Source organism: Oncorhynchus mykiss, chromosome 1 (assembly GCF_013265735.2).
Source record: "Oncorhynchus mykiss isolate Arlee chromosome 1, USDA_OmykA_1.1, whole genome shotgun sequence".
In the NCBI taxonomy this organism is placed as follows: domain Eukaryota; kingdom Metazoa; phylum Chordata; class Actinopteri; order Salmoniformes; family Salmonidae; genus Oncorhynchus; species Oncorhynchus mykiss.
Genome location: NC_048565.1, coordinates 8,071,884 through 8,093,250, shown reverse-complemented (window position 1 = coordinate 8,093,250; position 21,367 = coordinate 8,071,884). Strand labels below are relative to the sequence as shown.

At 41.7% G+C, this 21,367-nt stretch overlaps 1 protein-coding gene across 1 annotated transcript in view; it reads right to left on the bottom strand.

The window, feature by feature from the left end:
* Positions 1–7,280: 7,280 nt before the first annotated feature.
* The window catches only part of nmur1a (neuromedin U receptor 1a), a 36,976-nt gene continuing 22,889 nt past the window's right edge, over positions 7,281–21,367 (bottom strand). The window contains exon 3 of the mRNA XM_036986300.1: positions 7,281–9,086. Within this exon, the coding sequence (XP_036842195.1) occupies positions 8,725–9,086 (362 nt within the window). The 3' untranslated portion in view covers positions 7,281–8,724. The remainder of the gene's footprint in view (positions 9,087–21,367) is intronic.

Sequence of the window (21,367 nt, the reverse complement as noted above, 5' to 3'; positions counted from 1 at the left end):
TGTTTGTGGGAGAGTGCCAGTGGGAAGAGCTACACGTGTGTTTGTGGGAGAGTGCCAGTGGGAAGAGCTACACGTGTGTTTGTGGGAGAGTGCCAGTGGGAAGAGCTACACGTGTGTTTGTGGGAGAGTGCCAGTGGGAAGAGCTACACGTGTGTTTGTGGGAGAGTGCCAGGGGGAAGAGCTACACTTGTGTTTGTGGGAGAGTGCCAGTGGGAAGAGCTACACGTGTGTTTGTGGGAGAGTGCCAGTGGGAAGAGCTACACGTGTGTTTGTGGGAGAGTGCCAGTGGGAAGAGCTACACGTGTGTTTGTGGGAGAGTGCCAGTGGGAAGAGCTACACGTGTGTTTGTGGGAGAGTGCCAGTGGGAAGAGCTACACGTGTGTTTGTGGGAGAGTGCCAGTGGGAAGAGCTACACGTGTGTTTGTGGGAGAGTGCCAGTGGGAAGAGCTACACGTGTGTTTGTGGGAGAGTGCCAGGGGGAAGAGCTACACTTGTGTTTGTGGGAGAGTGCCAGTGGGAAGAGCTACATGTGTGTTTGTGGGAGAGTGCCAGTGGGAAGAGCTACACGTGTGTTTGTGGGAGAGCGCCAGTGGGAAGAGCTACACGTGTGTTTGTGGGAGAGCGCCAGTGGGAAGAGCTACACGTGTGTTTGTGGGAGAGTGTCAGTGGGAAGAGCTACACGTGTGTTTGTGGGAGAGCGCCAGTGGGAAGAGCTACACGTGTGTTTGTGGGAGAGTGCCAGTGGGAAGAGCTACACGTGTGTTTGTGGGAGAGTGCCAGTGGGAAGAGCTACACGTGTGTTTGTGGGAGAGTGCCAGTGGGAAGAGCTACACGTGTGTTTGTGGGAGAGTGCCAGGGGGAAGAGCTACACTTGTGTTTGTGGGAGAGTGCCAGTGGGAAGAGCTACACGTGTGTTTGTGGGAGAGTGCCAGTGGGAAGAGCTACACGTGTGTTTGTGGGAGAGTGCCAGTGGGAAGAGCTACACGTGTGTTTGTGGGAGAATGCCAGTGGGAAGAGCTACACTTGTGTTTGTGGGAGAGTGCCAGTGGGAAGAGAGGTAAGCAGGGACAGACCGGCAAAAATGATTCTTGGTCTTGTTTTTAACTTTTTGCCATCCCGAAACCTGTTTTTGTATTTCAATATTATTGAATATCTCCAAATTTGGAAGAAACTGGTCCAATTGCTTTATGTGAAGGGCATTGGCCTGCCCTCTCACACATTGCCATTACCATTGATGTTACACAAAGGGGGGGGGGGGGGGGGGGGGGGAAAGCCCCATTAGTTTGGTCTGGGAAGAATCGTTGCGTGAAAAAGCAGATAAATTAATGGCATACTGTGTTCACTTCTCATATGGAATCAAGTATTATTTATCCCTAGAATATCAAGTCACTAAGGTCGCTATGTACAATGTACCATTATAAAACGTGTTATGGAAAATTAGGAAACAACGAGTGGTCCTTATCACACATCATTAATTCACTTCACACACTGCATGCAACCCATGTTTTTTTGTTGTCCATCACAAGAGGTTGTTTTTAATGGTGTAGCCAGGAGGGGGGGGGGGCTATCAATGGTGGACTAATCTTCACTCATATGCCGCAAATATCACAGAAAATGTTGGCAAAGCACTTGACTGACCCCTTAATCTTTAACAGCTTACAATATTCAGTATCTATCACAGTGACAACGTGATTGTTCCTCCATGAATAATTTCTCAAATAGAAATCAGAATATCTAAACACTGTAGATGATTATTGTAATACATAATATATGCCATTTAGCAGACACTTCTATCCAAAGTCACTTAGTCATGTGTGCATACGTTTTACATATGGGTGGGTCCCGGGAATCGAATTCACTAGCCTGGCGTTTACAAGTAGCCATGCTACATGCGCCTTGCTCTACCAACTGAGCTTACAAAGGACTACTCTGAGACAAAAATCTGTATCTGCATTGTTCATCAAATTAGAAGTGGAATTGTAATTAGACACAAGAGAAAAGGTTATTCGTAACTGCAAATATTAATGTCATTAGCTAGCTTTCCAGCCAACTGCTGACAGAAAATATGCACATTTTCCATCCAGTGGTGTGTTTTCGCCAAACTGAATTGTTGCGGATAAAATCAGTGTGTGACGAAGTAGTGTACACAAAATGTACTTATTAAAAAAACAAACTTAAACCGAATTCAAATCTAATGTTCAATGTATTTCTATTGCATTTTCAACTCTACCAATCATTTTGTCACGAAAACTGTTGCGTTAAATAGCAAATGTGCCTAGTCTGGTCTCGGCACGTGCTCTCTAGCCAACAGATTGCAAATAGGCTACTTTTATGTCAGTTAAGAACAAATTCTTATTTTCAATGACGGCCTAGGAACAGTGGGTTAACTGCCTGTTCAGGGGCAGAACGGCAGACCTTGTCAGCTCGGGGGCTATGAACTTGCAACCTTCCGGTTACTAGTTCAATGCTCTAACCACTAGGCTACCCTGCCTGTAGCCTGTAGTTACCCTGGCTACAGTGTGGGTAGGCTAGTCTACAATACATGATGAGATTATTCTGGAAAAGAGCGAGAATATGTGTATTTGTCAAGCATCGATCATCATCACGTCACCAGGAAGAAGACCCTCAACATTTATTGGAAAGGAGCATCAAGCTCATATCTCCCCTCCTCTCCCCTGTAACTATTCCCCAGGTCGTTGCTGTAAATTACAATGTGTTCTCAGTCAATTTACCTGGTAGAATAAGGGTTAAATAAAATAAAATATTGTGCGCTTTCACCCCCCTGTGAAGATAATGTTAACTTATTTTATCTGTAGCCTATAACTATTATATCAATATTTGCACATAAAGGTGTTTCCATCGCCATTTCTCTAATACATTTTGTGCTGAAACTTCCTCTTTCCATAACAGCTGTCTTTATATATATATATATATATTTTTTATACGGTACGACTTCACTCTAATAAAATCTGTGGATGGTTAGTTAGTGTTTATTTTCATTAGTGATGATCGAATTGAACTTAATTTGCATTCCACACTCCACAGTTTGACTTCTTGGCAAACATCCCATATTGCAAAACAAACAAACAAACAAACAAACAAACAAACAAACAAAAAAACAAGCCGTCTGTTCTCTGTGCTGCCTTCAACACAATATTCACCACGACATCCTGATATACTAAGGAAGTTTGGGGACATCCCCTATAGGACTGTCGGGGAAAGATGTGTGAAATATGAAAGGTTTTAAAAGCACTGTCTATGGGTTCCCGAAGGTCACATGATATGTTATTCTGGAAAAGTCCTTAAACGTGAAAGACCTCCATCTTTGGAATTTGGTATTAGAACACTGTATGATCGGCATAGTGTGAAATATGATAAGACGGATTTAGAAAATGGTGTAATGTAAAAGAAGCTTTAGTCAACGCTTTGAAAAGTAAATTACTCATTAAATTTCTGCTGGTGTGAACTGAAATTTGCACTCTGACCTTACAAGGGCAGTTATCAATAGGATACAGTTCAGAGAGATGGTTCTCAGGGGGGAACAAGAAGAGGACAGGCTGTAGGGCAAAAAGGGTAGCCTGGGGGGATAAACTATGTACCTTGATCTGACGTTGTGAGAATCAAGTAAAGGTTATTATTGCCGCTTGTGTACTCTGGCTAATATTCTGGCACTAGGCTTGTGGCAGTTGCCACTATCGAGAATGTTGTGTATGTATATTGAATGGACATGTTGCACAAATGTTTTTTCATAGTTATCACCACTGAATGACTAACTGATTTGTTCCTGAAAGGAAACCCGGGATGTCAGGGATTTAGCAGTCTTTGTATACGAATAGAAAACAGGAAGAACCCCCAAGGACAGACCTTCGTTTGGATCGGGTCTACGTGACTGCCAATGTTCAGCCGTCTAAAGTGGTTTGTTGAAATACTATACCTTTTCAGAATACGGCCCACTGTGCGCAAATCGCCTCCACATGTGGCTCCACATAATGTGGCTCCAATGTGACTCCACATAATGTAAAGATTTATTTTTCACTAAAATGTATTAAAGAGTAAATACTTCTCAGTCTCTGAAGATTTTAAAAAAATAACGCGTTGCAAGAATCTGCGTTGGTTTCATTCCAGTGGGCCTGAGTCATCTTTGTCCAACGGGAGAGTAGAAGATGAGATGGTCAAACCCACTATAGATAAAACGTTGTCAGTGAACTATTACATATACTTCAGTATGAAGTCCCAGTGGTTAGTATACCATTGCCTTGACCTCATCAGTCCACCTAAAATAGAAACATGGTGGAAGCTTGAGTCATTGCCACCCCCCCACCCCCCCCCCCAAAAAAACAACAACAAAAAAAACACCATTTGTCTGAAGAAAAGAGGCAACCTTTCTCTGTGCCCTTTAACATTGATTTACAAATTCCCTTTGGGTACAGTTTGGTGCTTGGGTCATAAAAAAAAGCTGAACTATCACTGCTGAGACAAAACAAAAGGCCTTACAGCAGAGATGCATATTTAATTGTCTGTAATTTAGAAATATGGAGAATATTTAGTCATCTGTAAAATAATGGTGTGTGGGTCAAAGCCCTCTTTTTACAGTTTGTCAGGTACAATTAAAATGTCTTTCAAACAAAGTAATTGGAGGAACATTTAGGTGTATTCATTTTATTTCCCAGACAGAAAAATACCATACTTTTAATACTTCTAAAATAAAGTTTTCTTGCTTTATGGTTGGTAATAACCTCTGTCAATTTGCACACTAAAATCCAGTTCACACTTTATTTGTAGACTAGTTTCGACATAACCAAAACAACTATTTAACAAAACTGTGTCAATGCAGGTATCGATTTCACTGACAGTTAACGTAATGATTATTGTTTGACGGGATGTGTTCTCAGAAATTGCTGATGTTACCACTAGATCAACATCACTTACATAATGTATATATAATGCATTCCAACACAGAACTCGTCTTACAAATGTGACATTACATCGTATGAGTTTAGATAATATTTGGCGTAACCTGTTTTGGTAAAGCTTTGCATCTTGGTGAAGCTTTTCCACGACATGTTTCAGTTTTCCGTTACATATTTAATAAGCAAAACAGAAGCACAATGCATATTTCAAGCAAAAATATATATATATATATTTTTTTACCTCATTAAATACCCTATCGAACACAATAACTCAGTACAATGCATGACTTGGACTGAAACAGATTCCGCTACTGATTTTGGAAGCCGGTACTTTTTATATTTAGGTGCAGGCGCTCTACAATACTTTTGAGCTAATATTTTATAAGAGGAACAGGTGCTCAAGCAGTAGAATATTTTAGGTACCGGTAAAAATTCAAGCATTTTTTCAAATGTTTTTTACAAATTTTATTCACCCATTGTTTTCCAATGTACAATATTTCTCTCTTGCAGCTTTATACATATAGCTCTACAGCACAAATCTCCACCTCACTGGAGAGTAGTTCCCCTACCCCCCCCCCCCCCCCCAGAAACTCTTCTGCACTGAAACTATCACACAGGTATACATTTACAAGAAAAAGAAGCAAAGAGATAGAATCATGCAGTTGCATTCAGTCAAAATCTCAAACAGTGAGAGTCTGTACAAGATTGTTGATCAGTTTGTACCCACTGTTGACCAGATGGTCCCTCTCCTTTGGTTTGTGAAAATGTGAAAATGTGATAGTGTGGTCAAAGGGATGAATCCGTTTGTTGGCTGTAACTGCCCGTTTGCCTGTACAGTCCATGTTTTGTCAGAGCAGCGAATTGGAAACGGTCATTTCCTGTGCCTGACACAGGTGTTGTCGCTCGGGCGATGATGGATGAGAACATGAGGTGGTACGACAGCTCCTTGCAGAAGGACTGACAGATTTACACATTCCTGGCTCACACACACCACCTCCAATAGTAGATGGAAACTAGCAGCTGCTGGGATGACAGTTCAATGAGGCCAACCTCGATAAAAGGTTTGTTTGGTGAAATTGCGTTCAGAAGATTTGATGTTTTCCCCACAGGACTTCAGTGCACATCTTCAGAAGGCCAGTTTTTTTCACAGCTCTGCTGAAGCACCCATTCGGCAGTGTACACTCTCCGAAAATCAATACCCGTTTCTTGTCATTTGCTATCCTGTACATCTTATACTGTAAAAATGTATACATTCAGGGGTGGCAGGTAGTGGTTAGAGCCTTGGACTAGTAGCTGAAAGGTTGCAAGATGGAATCCCCGAGCTGACAAGGTAAAAAGTCTATCGTTCTGCACCTGAACAAGGCAGTTAACCCACTGTTCCTAGGCTGTCATTGTAAATAAGAATTTGCTCTTAACTAAGTTAGTTAAATAAAGGTAAATGAATACATGACTTTAGTGGAGTAGTCTACTCCTTAATAGAAAGATTCATTGTTTAGTAACAAAAAACAACATGTGTGCAACGATGGGGCAAAACAGACAGGGTTGGCTTAGATTGTTGACAACGTGTAAACTATATTTTGTCTCCAATATTTAAGTTGCACAATGAGCACTTGTTGGCTCTGAAATACACTGTTACAGTTGTTGGTAAGCTAGCTAGCAATTTTTTTTTTTTTTGCAACGTTAGCATAGAAGTGACATCAGTCAAAACAACTCAAAACAAGACATGGTATCAAGAACAAGATAAAACTAGCTGAAACGACCTACCTACGAGTCCCCACTTTCTTGTCATCTGGCCGTCCAGAATCACAACAACACACTGACTTGACTGGAAAGAAGCGTAATATTAATCTGAAGCTTAAACTCTTAAAGGGATACTTCAGGATTTTGGCAATGAAGCCCTTTATCTATTTCCCCAGAGTCGTGAACTTGTAGATACCTTTTTTATATATATCTGCGTGCAGATTGAAGGAAATTGCTAACTAGCATTAGCGCAACTGCTAATTAGCGTTGGAACAATGACTGGAAGTCTATGGTAACTGCTAGCTTGCTGTACCATAGACTTCCTCTCATTGTGCTAATGCTAGTTATAATTGGCTCGCAAAGCTGCCTCTAACTTCCTTCATACTGGATGCAGAGACATAAACATTGTATCCATGAGTTCGTCTGACTCTGGGAAAGTAGATAAAGGACTTCCTTAGCAAAATACCTTTAAGAGTTATGACTTGGATTTAATAGTTTCAGATAAAGGCAAATCAAAGTCATAAGTCAATGCACTGAGTAAGTCACTCTGGATAAGAGTGTCTGCTTAAATGTCCAAAATGTAAAGGCCAAAATAATACAATTAAATAATTATGATGGTAAAAAAAAAAGTTTAAACAATTAAGTTTGATTTTGGATTTAGCACAAATGCCCTCGGCTGTAAAGATGACCTTTCCCCTTTCACATTATGTCAGTGCTCTTACTTCCTAATGATTCTCCATCGTTTTGGAGGTTCCAGACAGTGTCTCTTTTTCATCAGTTTAGACCAGTGGTATTTAGATCCGATCCAGGAGGTGTGGAGTTCTGCTGGTTTTCTGTTCTACCTGATAATTATGAACCGTTCAGGCTCTCACAAGCCAAGGCTCGTGCAAGGCTATTACTTACTAATTATTAATTGCACCCACCTGGTGTCCCAGGTCTAAATCAGTCCTTGATCAGATTCAAATGCTCCTGGTGTTTTTACATTTGTATTTTTTATGAATACATCGAATTGTTAAATATGTGTTTATCTACTGTGAATCTATACATTGTTTTTGTACATAGTCACGTTCATGTGTGTACGTTTTACATTAGTGAAACAGATCCTCAGAGATCATTCACCAGATTGTTGATGGACACATACAGTGTCTGGGGAAATTTTAAAAGCTATTTTTTTTCTTCAAAAATGCCAATCTGCAGCAGGATACCTCTGTTAATAACGTGACAAACTCTCCTGAATGGAGGCGTCAAGTTCATTAGCAATATCCAACGACTCATGCAATGACATACATTTCTGAAAATATGCAGTTGACGGTGCAGCTACATCTATTTTGAAGCAAAATGTTTTTCTTTTTTTTACTGTAGTCCGGTAACTTTTTTAATACCCAGATATGTATTATTATGCTCAGAAAGCAGGTGTAGATGTTACATTTCACTAACAGGCTACACCTGTTGTATTAGACGCATGTGACAAACGGCATTTGATTTGAAGCTGCTCATCTCATGTTCTATTTAGTACATACTGCAAATCCGTTGCACCATTTTTAAAATCACTCTGTGATTTGAGAACTATATACATTCGTCAAACAACCACGTTGGACATCATCTTTGAAGGAGCTTTTGACAGGGCATCTCGGGCCTGTTTTCAATCGGAGCTGTGAGGAAAATCAGCTTTAAGCCATCTCTTCTTCTTCATCTCTTGAGACTGGACGTTCAAAAGTTTTGTGCTGTTGAACATGAAATGCTAAACAGGAGTGCAAAAGCAGTGATGCAGAATCTACCAGGTCTTCTAGATGAGAACTATCGATTTGTCTGTATCTCCTGAGATATTTTCATTTTCATAGAATTGCTAAAATAATACGTCAAAGCATCAGGTTTAAATTTGTTTTGTTTCCTTGTGTTTAGGGAGTTTAGTGACAGGAGAAGTCTACTGTGGTATGGTGACCAAAGCTTGCAATAACAGACTGGACATCCTTAGATCCTTAAAATCCCTTATAACAATACATCTCAATCATCCCAGAATCATCGTCCATCTGATCAGTTTAGTGTTTTAATTCTCCTCTGCTAGGAAGTCCTTTCAAGGAAAGGCGGTCTCATGCTCCTTGTCTTCGTGTAGGCCCGCAATGCCATTAATGGGCGTGGCCTCACTGAGAATGCTGCGGAGTGTTACCCGGGTAACACTGAGTGACTGCTTCCTGGGCACGGGGTGCCGTGGCCGATGACACATCACTTCCTTGAACATCTCTCGGAAGCGGGTGGACATGAGGTTGTAGAGGATCGGGTTGACGGCCGAGCTGAGGTAGAAGAAGACGCCAGAGACCACGTGGACATACTTGTACACCTCCAGCTGGATGCTGGTCCACTCGTCGATGAAGCTCCACATGAGTCTGTCGGTGTGGAACGGAGCCCAACAGATTCCAAAAACCACCACCAGAACAACTAGAAAGGGAGAGAGAGAGAGGGAGAGAGAGAGAGAGACTTAGTATTTTCATATTCTGTTGACATCAAAAGTATGAAATAACAAATATGGAATCATGTAGTAACCAAACAAGTGTTAAACAAATCAAAATACATTTTAGATTTTAGATTCTTCAAAGTAGCCACCCTTTGTCTTGATGACAGCTTTGCACACTCTTGCCATTATCTAAACCAGCTTCATGAGGTAGTCACCTGGAATGCATTTTAATTAACAGGTGTGCCTTGTTAAAAGTTCATTTGTGGAATTTCTTTCCTTCTTAATGCGTTTGAGCCAATCAGATATGTTGTGACAAGGTAGGGTGGTATACAGAAGATAGCCCTATTTGGTAAAAGACCAAGTCCATATTATGGCAAGAACAGCTCAAATAAGTAGGGAAAAACGACAGTCCATCATTACTTCAAGACATGAAGGTCAGCTAATCTGGAAAATTTTAAGAACTTTGAAAGTCTCTTCAAGTGCAGTTGAAAAAACCATCAAGTGCTATGATGAAACTGGCTCTCATGAGGACCACCGCAGAAAAGGAAGACCCAGAGTTTCCTTTGCTGCAGAGGATAAGTTCATTAGAGTTACCAGCCTCAGAAATTGCAGCCCAAATAAATGCTTCACAGAGTTCAAGTAACAGACACATCTCAACATCAACTGTTCAGAGGAGACTGTGTGAATCAGGCCTTCATGGTCAAATTGCTGCAAAGAAAACACTACTAAAGGACACCAATAATAAGAAGAGACTTTCTTGGGCCAAGAAACACAAGTAATGGACATTAGACCGGTGAAAATCTTTCCTTTGGAAGTCCAAATTTGAGATTTTTGGTTCCAATTGCCGTGTCTTTGTGAGACGCAGAGTAGTTGAACGGACGATCTCTGCATGTGTGGTTCCTACCGTGAAACATGGAGGTGGTGTGATGTTGTGGAGGTGCTTTGCTGGCATACTTAACCAGCATGACTACTTCAGCATTCTGCAGCGATATGCAATCCCATCAGGTTTGTGCTTAGTGGGACTGTAATTTGTTTTTCGACAGAACAATGACCCAAAACACCTCTCCAGGCTGTGTAAGACCTATTTAACCAGGATGGAGAGTGATGTCCTGGCCTCCACAATCACCCGATCTCAACCAAATTGAGATGGTTTGGGATCGCAAAGTGAAGGAAAAGCAGCCAACAAGTGCTCAGCATGTGGGAACTCCTTCAATACTACTGGAAAAGCATTCCTCATGATCCTGGTTGAGAGAATGTCAATAACCTGAGTTTAAAAAAAATACATCTCTGTTTACATACAGCACGAGTCAAGTTTGGACACACCTACTCATTCCAGGGTTTTTCTTTATTTTTTACTCTTTTCTACAATGTAGAATAATAGTGAAGACATCAAAACTATGAAATAACACATACAGTGCCTTGCGAAAGTATTCGGCCCCCTTGAACTTTGCGACCTTTTGCCACATTTCAGGCTTCAAACATAAAGATATAAAACTGTATTTTTTTGTGAAGAATTAACAACAAGTGGGACACAATCATGAAGTGGAATGACATTTATTGGATATTTCAAACTTTTTTAACAAATCAAAAACTGAAAAATTGGGCGTGCAAAATTATTCAGCCCCCTTAAGTTAATACTTTGTAGCGTCACCTTTTGCTGCGATTACAGCTGTAAGTCGCTTGGGGTATGTCTCTATCAGTTTTGCACATCGAGAGACTGACATTTTTTCCCATTCCTCCTTGCAAAACAGCTCGAGCTCAGTGAGGTTGGATGGAGAGCATTTGTGAACAGCAGTTTTCAGTTCTTTCCACAGATTCTCGATTGGATTCAGGTCTGGACTTTGACTTGGCCATTCTAACACCTGGATATGTTTATTTTTTAACCATTCCATTGTAGATTTTGCTTTATGTTTTGGATCATTGTCTTGTTGGAAGACAAATCTCCGTCCCAGTCTCAGGTCTTTTGCAGACTCCATCAGGTTTTCTTCCAGAATGGTCCTGTATTTGGCTCCATCCATCTTCCCATCAATTTTAACCATCTACCCTGTCCCTGCTGAAGAAAAGCAGGCCCAAACCATGATGATGCCACCACCATGTTTGACAGTGGGGATGGTGTGTTCAGCTGTGTTGCTTTTACGCCAAACATAACATTTTGCATAGTTGCCAAAAAGTTCAATTTTGGTTTCATCTGACCAGAGCACCTTCTTCCACATGTTTGGTGTGTCTCCCAGGTGGCTTGTGGCAAACTTTAAACAACACTTTTTATGGATATCTTTAAGAAATGGCTTTCTTCTTGCCACTCTTCCATAAAGGCCAGATTTGTGCAATATACGACTGATTGTTGTCCTATGGACAGAGTCTCCCACCTCAGCTGTAGATCTCTGCAGTTCATCCAGAGTGATCATGGGCCTCTTGGCTGCATCTCTGACCAGTATTCTCCTTGTATGAGCTGAAAGTTTAGAGGGACGGCCAGGTCTTGGTAGATTTGCAGTGGTCTGATACTCCTTCCATTTCAATATTATCGCTTGCACAGTGCTCCTTGGGATGTTTAAAGCTTGGGAAATATTTTTGTATCCAAATCCGGCTTTAAACTTCTTCACAACAGTATCTCGGACCTGCCTGGTGTGTTCCTTGTTCTTCATGATGCTCTCTGCGCTTTTAACGGACCTCTGAGACTATCACAGCGCAGGTGCATTTATACGGAGACTTGATTACACACAGGTGGATTGTATTTATTATCATTAGTCATTTAGGTCAACATTGGATCATTCAGAGATCCTCACTGAACTTCTGGAGAGAGTTTGCTGCACTGAAAGTAAAGGGGCTGAATAATTTTGCACGCCCAATTTTTCAGTTTTTGATTTGTTAAAAAAGTTTGAAATATCCAATAAATGTCGTTCCACTTCATGATTGTGTCCCACTTGTTGTTGATTCTTCACAAAAAAATACAGTTTTATATCTTTATGTTTGAAGCCTGAAATGTGGCAAATGGTCGCAAAGTTCAAGGGGGCCGAATACTTTCGCAAGGCACTGTACTATTCCTGTACTCTCTGTGGCTGTAGTATTGTATGTGTAAGTTAGGGGTGTAAAACTTCATTCCTGGAGGACCAAGTGTCTGCTGGGTTTTTACTACTCCCTTGTGAGTAATTGGTCAATTAAAGTAATTGATGAGTTAGGAACACCTGGTTGTCTCCTAGGTCTTTTTATTTCAATATTTTTTTCATAAATTGTATTTGATCACAAGGTCATACAAAGGTCGCTGAGGTATGCAGAAGAGCTGCATCAAAATAGATATGGAAACAATGTGTAATATCAAGAGAAGTAGTTCGACACTGACTGATTTGTTTTCCAAGATGACTTAGCATACATGAGAGGAAAAGAGTCGTCAGGTAGCCTCGTGATTAGAGCGTTGTGCCAGTAACGGAAAGGACTTGCTAGCACAGAATCTGTTCCAGGATTCCTACGATGGCATTGAGGACTACACCATATCAGTCACTGGCTTCATAAATAAGTGCATCGATGACGTCGTCCCCACGGTGACTGTACCTACAGACCCCAACCAGAAACCATGGATTACAGGCAACATTCGCACTGAGCTAAAGGGTAGAGCTGCCGCGTTCAAGGAGCGGGACACTAACCCAGGCGCTTATAAGAAATCCCGCTACACCCTCAGGCGAACCATCAAACAGGCAAAAGCGCCAATACAGGGCTAAGATTGAGCGCTTCGGCGCTCACCGGATGTGGCAGGGCCTGTAAACTATTACAGACTACAAAAGGGAAGCACAGCCGCGGGCTGCCCAGTGACACGAGCCTACCAGAAAAGCTAAATCACTTCTATGCTCGCTTCGAGGCAAGCAACACTGAGGCATGCATGAGAGAATCAGCTTTTCCCAGACATCTGCCACACTGACCCTCAACACTGGAGCCCCTCAGGGGTGCGTGCTCAGTTCCATCCTGTACTCCCTATTCACCCACGACTGCATGCTCAGGCACGACTCCAACACCATCATTAAGTTTGCAGACGACACAACGGTGGTAGGCCTGATCACTGACAACGACGAGACAGCCTACAGGGAGGAGGTCAGAGACCTGGCCGGGTGGTACCAGAATAAGAACCTATTCCTCAACGTAATCAAGACAAAGGAGATGATTGTGGACTACAGGAAAAGGAGGACCGAGCACGCCCCCATTCTCATCGATGGGGCTGTAGTGGAGCAGGTTGAGAGCTTCAAGTTCCTTGGTGTCCACATCGCCAACAAACTAGAATGGTCCAAACACACCAAGACAGCCGTGAAGAGGGAACAACAAAGCCTATTCCTCCTCAGGAAACTAAAAATATTTGGCTTGGGTCCTCAGATCCTCAAAAGGTTCTACAGCTGCAACATCGAGAGCATCCTGACTGTTTGCATCACTGCCTGGTACGGAAACTGCTCAGCCTCCGACCGCAAGGCACTACAGAGGGTAATGCGTACGGCCCAGTACATTATTACGGCCAAGATCCCTACCTTTCAGGACCTCTATATTAGGCGGTGTGAATAGAAGGCCCAGAAAATCGTCAAAGACCCCAACCACTCAAACCATTGACTATTTGCTCTGCTGCCGCACGGCAAGAGGTACCGGTGTATCAAGTCTGACACCAACAGGCTCTTGAACAGCTTCTATCCCCAAGTAATACGACTGATAAATAGCTAACAAAATAGCTACACAGACCGAGCTTACCTTGTATCTTTATTTACCTTTTATTTCCCTACACACACTGTCACTCCAACACACACACAAACACTCACTGCATAATCTGCTCACTTATTCATAATATGCACATACATTTATACTGACTCCTCACAGCCACACACCCAATCACATACATTTATACTGACTCCTCACAGCCACACACCCAATCACATACATTTATACTGACTCTACACAGCCACACACCCAATCACATACATTTACAGTGGGGCAAAAAAGTATTTAGTCAGCCACCAATTGTGCAAGTTCTCCCACTTAAAAAGATGAGACAGGCCTGCAATTTTCATCATAGGTACACTTCAACTATGACAGACAAAATGAGAAGAAAAAAATCCTGAAAATCACATTGTAGGATTTTATATTAATTTATTTGCAAATTATGGTGGAAAATAAGTATTTGGTCACCTACAAACAAGCAAGATTTCTGGCTCTCACAGACCTGTAACTTCTTCTTTAAGAGGCCCCTCTGTCCTCCACTCGTTACCTGTATTAATGGCACCTGTTTGAACTTGTTATCAGTATAAAAGACACCTGTCCACAACATCAAACAGTCACACTCCAAACTCCACTATGGCCAAGACCAAAGAGCTTTCAAAGGACACCAGAAACAAAATTGTAGACCTGCACCAGGCTGGGAAGACTGAATCTGCAATAGGTAAGCAGCTTGGTTTGATGAAATCAACTGTGGTAGCAAAAATTACAAGACCACTGATAATCTCCCTCGATCTGGGGCTCCACACAAGATCTCACCCCGTGGGGTCAAAATGATCACAAGAACGGTGAGCAAAAATCCCAGAACCACACGGGGGGACCTAGTGAATGACCTGCAGAGAGCTGGGACCAAAGTAACAAATCCTACCATCAGTAACACACTACCCACCAGGGACTTAAATCCTGCAGTGCCAGACGTGTCCCCCTGCTTAAGCCAGTACATGTCCAGGCCCGTCTGAAGTTTGCTAGAGAGCATTTGGATGATCCAGAAGAAGATTGGGAGAATGTCATATGGTCAGATGAAACCAAAATAGAACTTTCTGGTAAAAACTCAACTTGTCGTGTTTGGAGGACAAAGAATGCTGAGTTGCATCCAAAGAACACCATACCTACTGTGAAGCATGGGGGTGGAAACATCATGCTTTGGGGCTGTTTTTCTGCAAAGGGACCAGGACGACTGATCCGTGTAAAGAAAAGAATGAATGGGGCCATGTATCGTGAGATTTTGAGGGAAAACCTCCTTCCATCAGCAAGGGCGTTGAAGATGCCTTTTTGAAGATGCCTTTCAGCATGACAATGATCCCAAACACACCGCCCGGGCAATGAAGGAGTGGCTTCGTAAGAAGCATTTCAAAGTCCTGGAGTGGCCTAGCCAGTCTCCAGATCTCAACCCCATAGAAAATCTTTGGAGGGAGTTGAAAGTCCGTGTTGCCCAGCAACAGCCCCAAAACATCACTGCTCTAGAAAATATCTGCATGGAGGAATGGGCCAAAATACCAGCAACAGTGTGTGAAAACCTTGTGAAGACTTACAGAAAACGTTTGACCTCTGTCATTGCCAACAAAGGGTATATAACAAAGTATTGAGATAAACTTTTGTTATTGACCAAATACTTATTTTCCACCATAATTTGCAAATTCATTAAAATCCTACAAATGTGATTTTCTGCTTGCTTAATTACTTATTTTATTGTGTATTTCATATTTCTTATTCTTATTTCTCGTGTTTTTTTTCTAGTAATACATTGTTATTGATTATTGCATTGTTGGGTTTGCAAGATAGGCATTTCACTGTACACTGTGCATGTGATATAAAAACCTGAAACATTTTCAATGAACAGAAACAACACTTTTTTTAATCTGTTTTATTTACCTGAAAGAAGTTTGTCCTTTGACTAATGAAGTATGTCACTGTGTGACTAATGTGACCAATGAAGTACGTCACAGCTAGCACCAGCTCCAGTGTTAATTAGCCCAACTCCCATGTTCAGCTCGCCTCCTGTGGCTGTGCAGGTAATCTCCGGTTTTCTAGAATTGTTATTCTCACGGTTTTATCCTTCACTGTGTGTGAATGTTAGAACTTTAATACAATATTTGTTTCCTGATGAAGATGTCAATGTTTTTTTCAAATTTTTGTCATTGTGCAGCATTATTTTGCAATTATTTTTGCACTAGCTATGGAAGTACTGTTAGCCACATTTTTCCTGCCAGCTGACTCGCTAGCTAGATAGCTAGTTAAGGTGTAGCAGTTTGTATATGGTTTTTGAGTCACTGTATTGTTATAGCAGGTGATAAATGTTTTTTCTTGATTGTTATCGCTAAATATATGTGCCCAAGTCAACCCTGTTTTCATGATTTCGGGTAGATCATTAAAATCAATCAATAACACCAACTTTTTGGACTCATTCAGAAGTTTTTACCTAGAAGTTCCATTTATATTCCTAAACATAAGTTGAAAATGATGCTATCGCTGCTTCCCGTTGACAATAACTTTTGATGAATATCCCAATGTCAAAACACAGTTTCGAAGTGTCCAAATCAATAATCAATAAGGGAGCGTTTCCATTTCAGTCAAGGGGAGCATTTAGTATTTATTTATTTAGTTCAGGGGAGGGTTTAGTATTTATTTATTTAGTCCAGGGGAGGGTTTAGTATTTATTTATGTAGTCCAGGGGAGGATTTAGTATTTATTTATTTAGTCTAGGGGAGCGTTTAGTATTTATTTATTTAGTTCAGGGGAGGGTTTAGTATTTATTTATTTAGTCCAGGGGAGGGTTTAGTATTTATTTATGTAGTCCAGGGGAGGATTTAGTATTTATTTATTTAGTCTAGGGGAGCGTTTAGTATTTATTTATTTAGTTCAGGGGAGGGTTTAGTATTTATTTATTTAGTCTAGGGGAGCGTTTAGTATTTATTTATTTAGTCCAGGGGAGGATTTAGTATTTATTTATTTAGTCCAGGGGAGTGTCATGTAATTTATAATCGATTAGATGTCATATTGCTCATTGTTTGGGAATTAGTTGCTGATTATATCTCGATGTGTGCCCTACGCTGCCACTCATCCTTGAAGCTCTGCTGGGGGGCGCATCAAGTGCGCCTTTTGTGGTCTCAATCAAATGATCCGTAGACTATGCTATAGGCTATAGACCTAAGCTATACGAAGCGCATGCTCGGAGAAGCACAAGGCAAAGTAATATAGAGTGGGGAGAACAAGTATTAGATACACTGACGATTTTGCAGGTTTTCCTACTTACAAAGCATATAGAGGTCTGTCATTTTTATAATAGGTATACTTCAACTGTGAGAGAAGGAATCTAAAACAAAAATCCAGAAAATCACATTGTATGATTTTTAAGTAATTAATTAGCATTTTATTGCATGACATAAGTATTTGATACATCAGAAAAGCAGAACTTAATATTTGGTACAGAAACCTTTGTTTGCAATTCCAGAGATTATACGTTTCCTGTAGTTCTTGACCAGGTTTGCACACACTGCAGCAGGGATTTTGGCCCACTCCTCCATACAGACCATCTCCAGATCCTTCACCAAGGAACTTGAAGCTCTCAATCTGCTCCACTACAGCCCCGTCGATGAGAATGGGGGCTTGCTCGGTCCTCCTTTTCCTGTAGTCCACAATCATCTCCTCAGTCCTGGCTACGTTGAGGGATAGGTTGTTATTCAGGCACCATCCGGCCAGGTTTCTGACCTCCTCCCTATAGGCTGTCTCGTCGTTGTCTGTGATCAGGCCTACCGCTGTTTTGTTGTCTGCATACGTAATGATGGTGTTGGAGTCATGCCTGGCCATGCAGTCGTGGGTGAACTGGGAGTACAGGAGGGGAATGAGCACTCAACCCTGAGGGGCTCCAGTGTTGAGGATCAGCATGGCAGAAGTGTTGCTACCTACCCTCACCGCCTGGGGGCGGCCTGTCAGGAAGTCCAGGATCCATTTGCAGAGCGAGGTGTTTAGTCCCAGGATCCTTAGCTTAGTGATGAGCTTTGAGGGTACTAGGGTGTTGAACGCTGAGCTGTAGTCAATGAATAGCATTCTCACTTAGGTGTTCCTTTTGTCCAGGTGGGAAAGTGCAGTGTGGAGTGCAATTGAGATTGCATCATCTGTGGATCTGTTTGGGCGGTATGCAAATTGGAGTGGGTCTAGTGTGTCTGGGATAATGGTGTTGATGTGAGCCATTACCAGCCTTTCAATGCACTTCATGGCTACGGATGTGAGTGCTACGGGTCTGTAGTCATTTAGGCAGGTTGCCTTCGTGTTCTTGGGCACAGGGACTATGGTGGTCTGCTTGAAACATGTTGGTATTACAGACTCAATCAGGTACATGTTGAAAATGTCAGTGAAGACACCTGCCAGTTGGTCAGCACGTGCCCGTAGCACACGTCCTTGTCTGGCCAAACGAATGTTGACTTGTATAAAGGTCTTATTCACGTCGGCTACGGAGAGCGTGATCACACAGTCGTCCGGAACAGCTGATGCTCTCATGCATGCATCACTGTTGCTTGTCTCAAAGCGAGCATAGAAGTGATTTAGCTCGTCTGGTCATCCTTTTCCTGTAGTCCACAATCATCTCCTTTGTCTTGATTACGTTGAGGAATAGGTTCTTATTCTGGTACCACCTGGCCAGGTCTCTGACCTCCTCCCTATAGGCTGTCTCGTCGTTGTCAGTGATCAGGCCAACCACCGTTGTGTCGTCTGCAAACTTAATGGTGGTGTTGGAGTCGTGCCTGAGCATGCAGTCGTGGGTGAACAGGGAGTACAGGACGGGACTACTTCTCTGATAGAGTTCAGTGTGTCAAATCGGAGGGCCTGTTGTCCGGGCTTCTGGCAGTCTCTTTGGGGGTGCCACAGGGTTAAATTCTTGGACAGACTCTCTTCTGTATACAACAATGATGTCACTCTTGCTGCTGGTGAAGTCTCTGTTCCACCTCTACGCAGATGACACCATTCTGTATACTTATGGTCCTTCTTTGGACACTGTGTTAACAACCCTCCAGACGAGCTTCAATGCCATACAACTTTCCTTCTGTGGACTCCAATTGCTCTTAAATACAAGTAAAACTAAATGCATGCTCTTCAACCGATCGCTGCCTGCACCTGCCCGCCCGTTCAACATCACTACTCTGGACGGCTCTAACTTAGAATATGTGGACAACTACAAATACCTAGGTGTCTGGTTAGACTGTAAACTCTCCTCCCAGACTCACATAAAACATTTCCAATCCAAAGTTAAATGTAGAATTGGCTTCCTATTTCACAACAAAGCATCCTTCACTCATGCTGCCAAACATACCCTTGTAAAACTGACCATCCTACCGGTCCTCGACTTCGGCGATGTCATTTACAAAATAGCCTCCAATACCTTACTCAATAAATTGGATGCAGTCTATCACAGCTTTGTCACCAAAGCCCCATATACTACCCACCACTGTGACCTGTATGCTCTCGTTAGCTGGCCCTTGCTTCATACTCGTCACCAAACCCAAGTCCTCCCTTATCTCAGCTCGCTGGTCACCATAGCATCACCCACCTGTAGAACGCGCTCCAGCAGGTATATCTCTCTGGTCACCCCCAAAACCAATTATTTATTTGGCTGCCTCTCCTTCCAGTTCTCTGATGCCAATGACTGGAACGAACTACAAAAATCTCTGAAACTGGAAACACTTATCCCTCACTAGCTTTAAGCACCAGCTGTCAGAGCAGCTCACATATTACTGCACCTGTACATAGCTCATTTATAATTTAGCCCAAACAACTACCTCTCCCCCTACTGTATTTATTTATTTATTTTGTTCCTTTGCACCCCATTATTTATATCTCTACTTTGCACATTCTTCCACTGCAAATCAACCATTCCAGTGTTTTACTTGCTATATTGTATTTACTTTGCCAACATGGCCTTTCTTTACCTCCCTGATCTCACCTCATTTGCTCACATTGTATATATTCTTATTTTTCTACTGTATTATTGACTGTATGTTTGTTTTACTCCATGTGTAACTATGTGTTGTTTTATGTGTCGAACTGCTTTGCTTTATCTTGGTCAGGTCGCTACCTGGTTAAATAAAAACATCAAATAAAAAGTTCCTGCCAGGGCAGCAGCTATTCTTCCTGGGTTTTATTATGGATTACCATTAGTTCCTACCAAGGCAGCAGCTATTCTTCCTGGGTTTTATTATGGATGACCATTAGTTCCTACCAAGGCAGCAGCTATTCTTCCTGGGGGTTTATTATGGATGACCATTAGTTCCTACCAAGGCAGCAGCTATTCTTCCTGGGTTTTATTATGGATTACCATTAGTTCCTGCCAAGGCAGCAGCTATTCTTCCTGGGTTTTATTATGGATTACCATTAGTTCCTGCCAAGGCAGCAGCTATTCTTCCTGGGGGTTTATTATGGATTACCATTAGTTCCTACCAAGGCAGCAGCTATTCTTCCTGGGTTTTATTATGGATGACCATTAGTTCCTACCAAGGCAGCAGCTATTCTTCCTGGGTTTTATTATGGATTACCATTAGTTCCTGCCAAGGCAGCAGCTATTCTTCCTGGGTTTTATTATGGATTACCATTAGTTCCTACCAAGGCAGCAGCTATTCTTCCTGGGTTTTATTATGGATTACCATTAGTTCCTGCCAAGGCAGCAGCTATTCTTCCTGGGTTTTATTATGGATTACCATTAGTTCCTACCAAGGCAGCAGCTATTCTTCCTGGGTTTTATTATGGATTACCATTAGTTCCTGCCAAGGCAGCAGCTATTCTTCTGCAAAATTAAGGCAGTTATACAATTTTAAAAACATGACAATACATTCATTACAGAATTCACAACACACACTCAGGCCCATACACCACTACCACATATCTACCACGGTTCCAAACTTAGACTATCCTCTTTTTTAAACAATAGCCTGTATAGAAATCAAAACGTCTGTGGTGCTGCAGCATGCAGCTCATTCATTGTCATACTCTGTTGTGCTATTATAAAATATTCTGCTTGTCACTAGTCAGGTTAAATGACGTAGAATTGAATGAAAAGCGATTATATAAAAATAGTTTTTTTTTTCTCTGACCCGGAATTAAGATGTTAGATTCATGCAGTTATTTTATTATAATGAAGATCTATTCACCCTTGTCCACTCTGGTCTGGGAATCCACAACCTTCTGGCTGTGGTTAGGCTACAAAAATGGGGAACTATTTCTAAAACTGTCTGTCCTAAGAGTGAGGGTAAATGGTAGACATGTTCTCTGCTATCCACTTTGTTTTAATAATTATTTTGGCTATAGGGGAGGGTCACTTGTTTTTATTGATTTATTTCAAGTTTTTAGGGAGGGTCACTTGTTTTTATTAATTTATTTCAAGTTTTTAGGGAGGGTCACTTGTTTTTATTGATTTATTTCAAGTTTTTAGGGAGGGTCACTTGTTTTTATTGATTTATTTCAAGTTTTTAGGGAGGGTCACTTGTTTTTATTGATTTATTTCAAGTTTTTAGGGAGGGTCACTTGTTTTTATTGATTT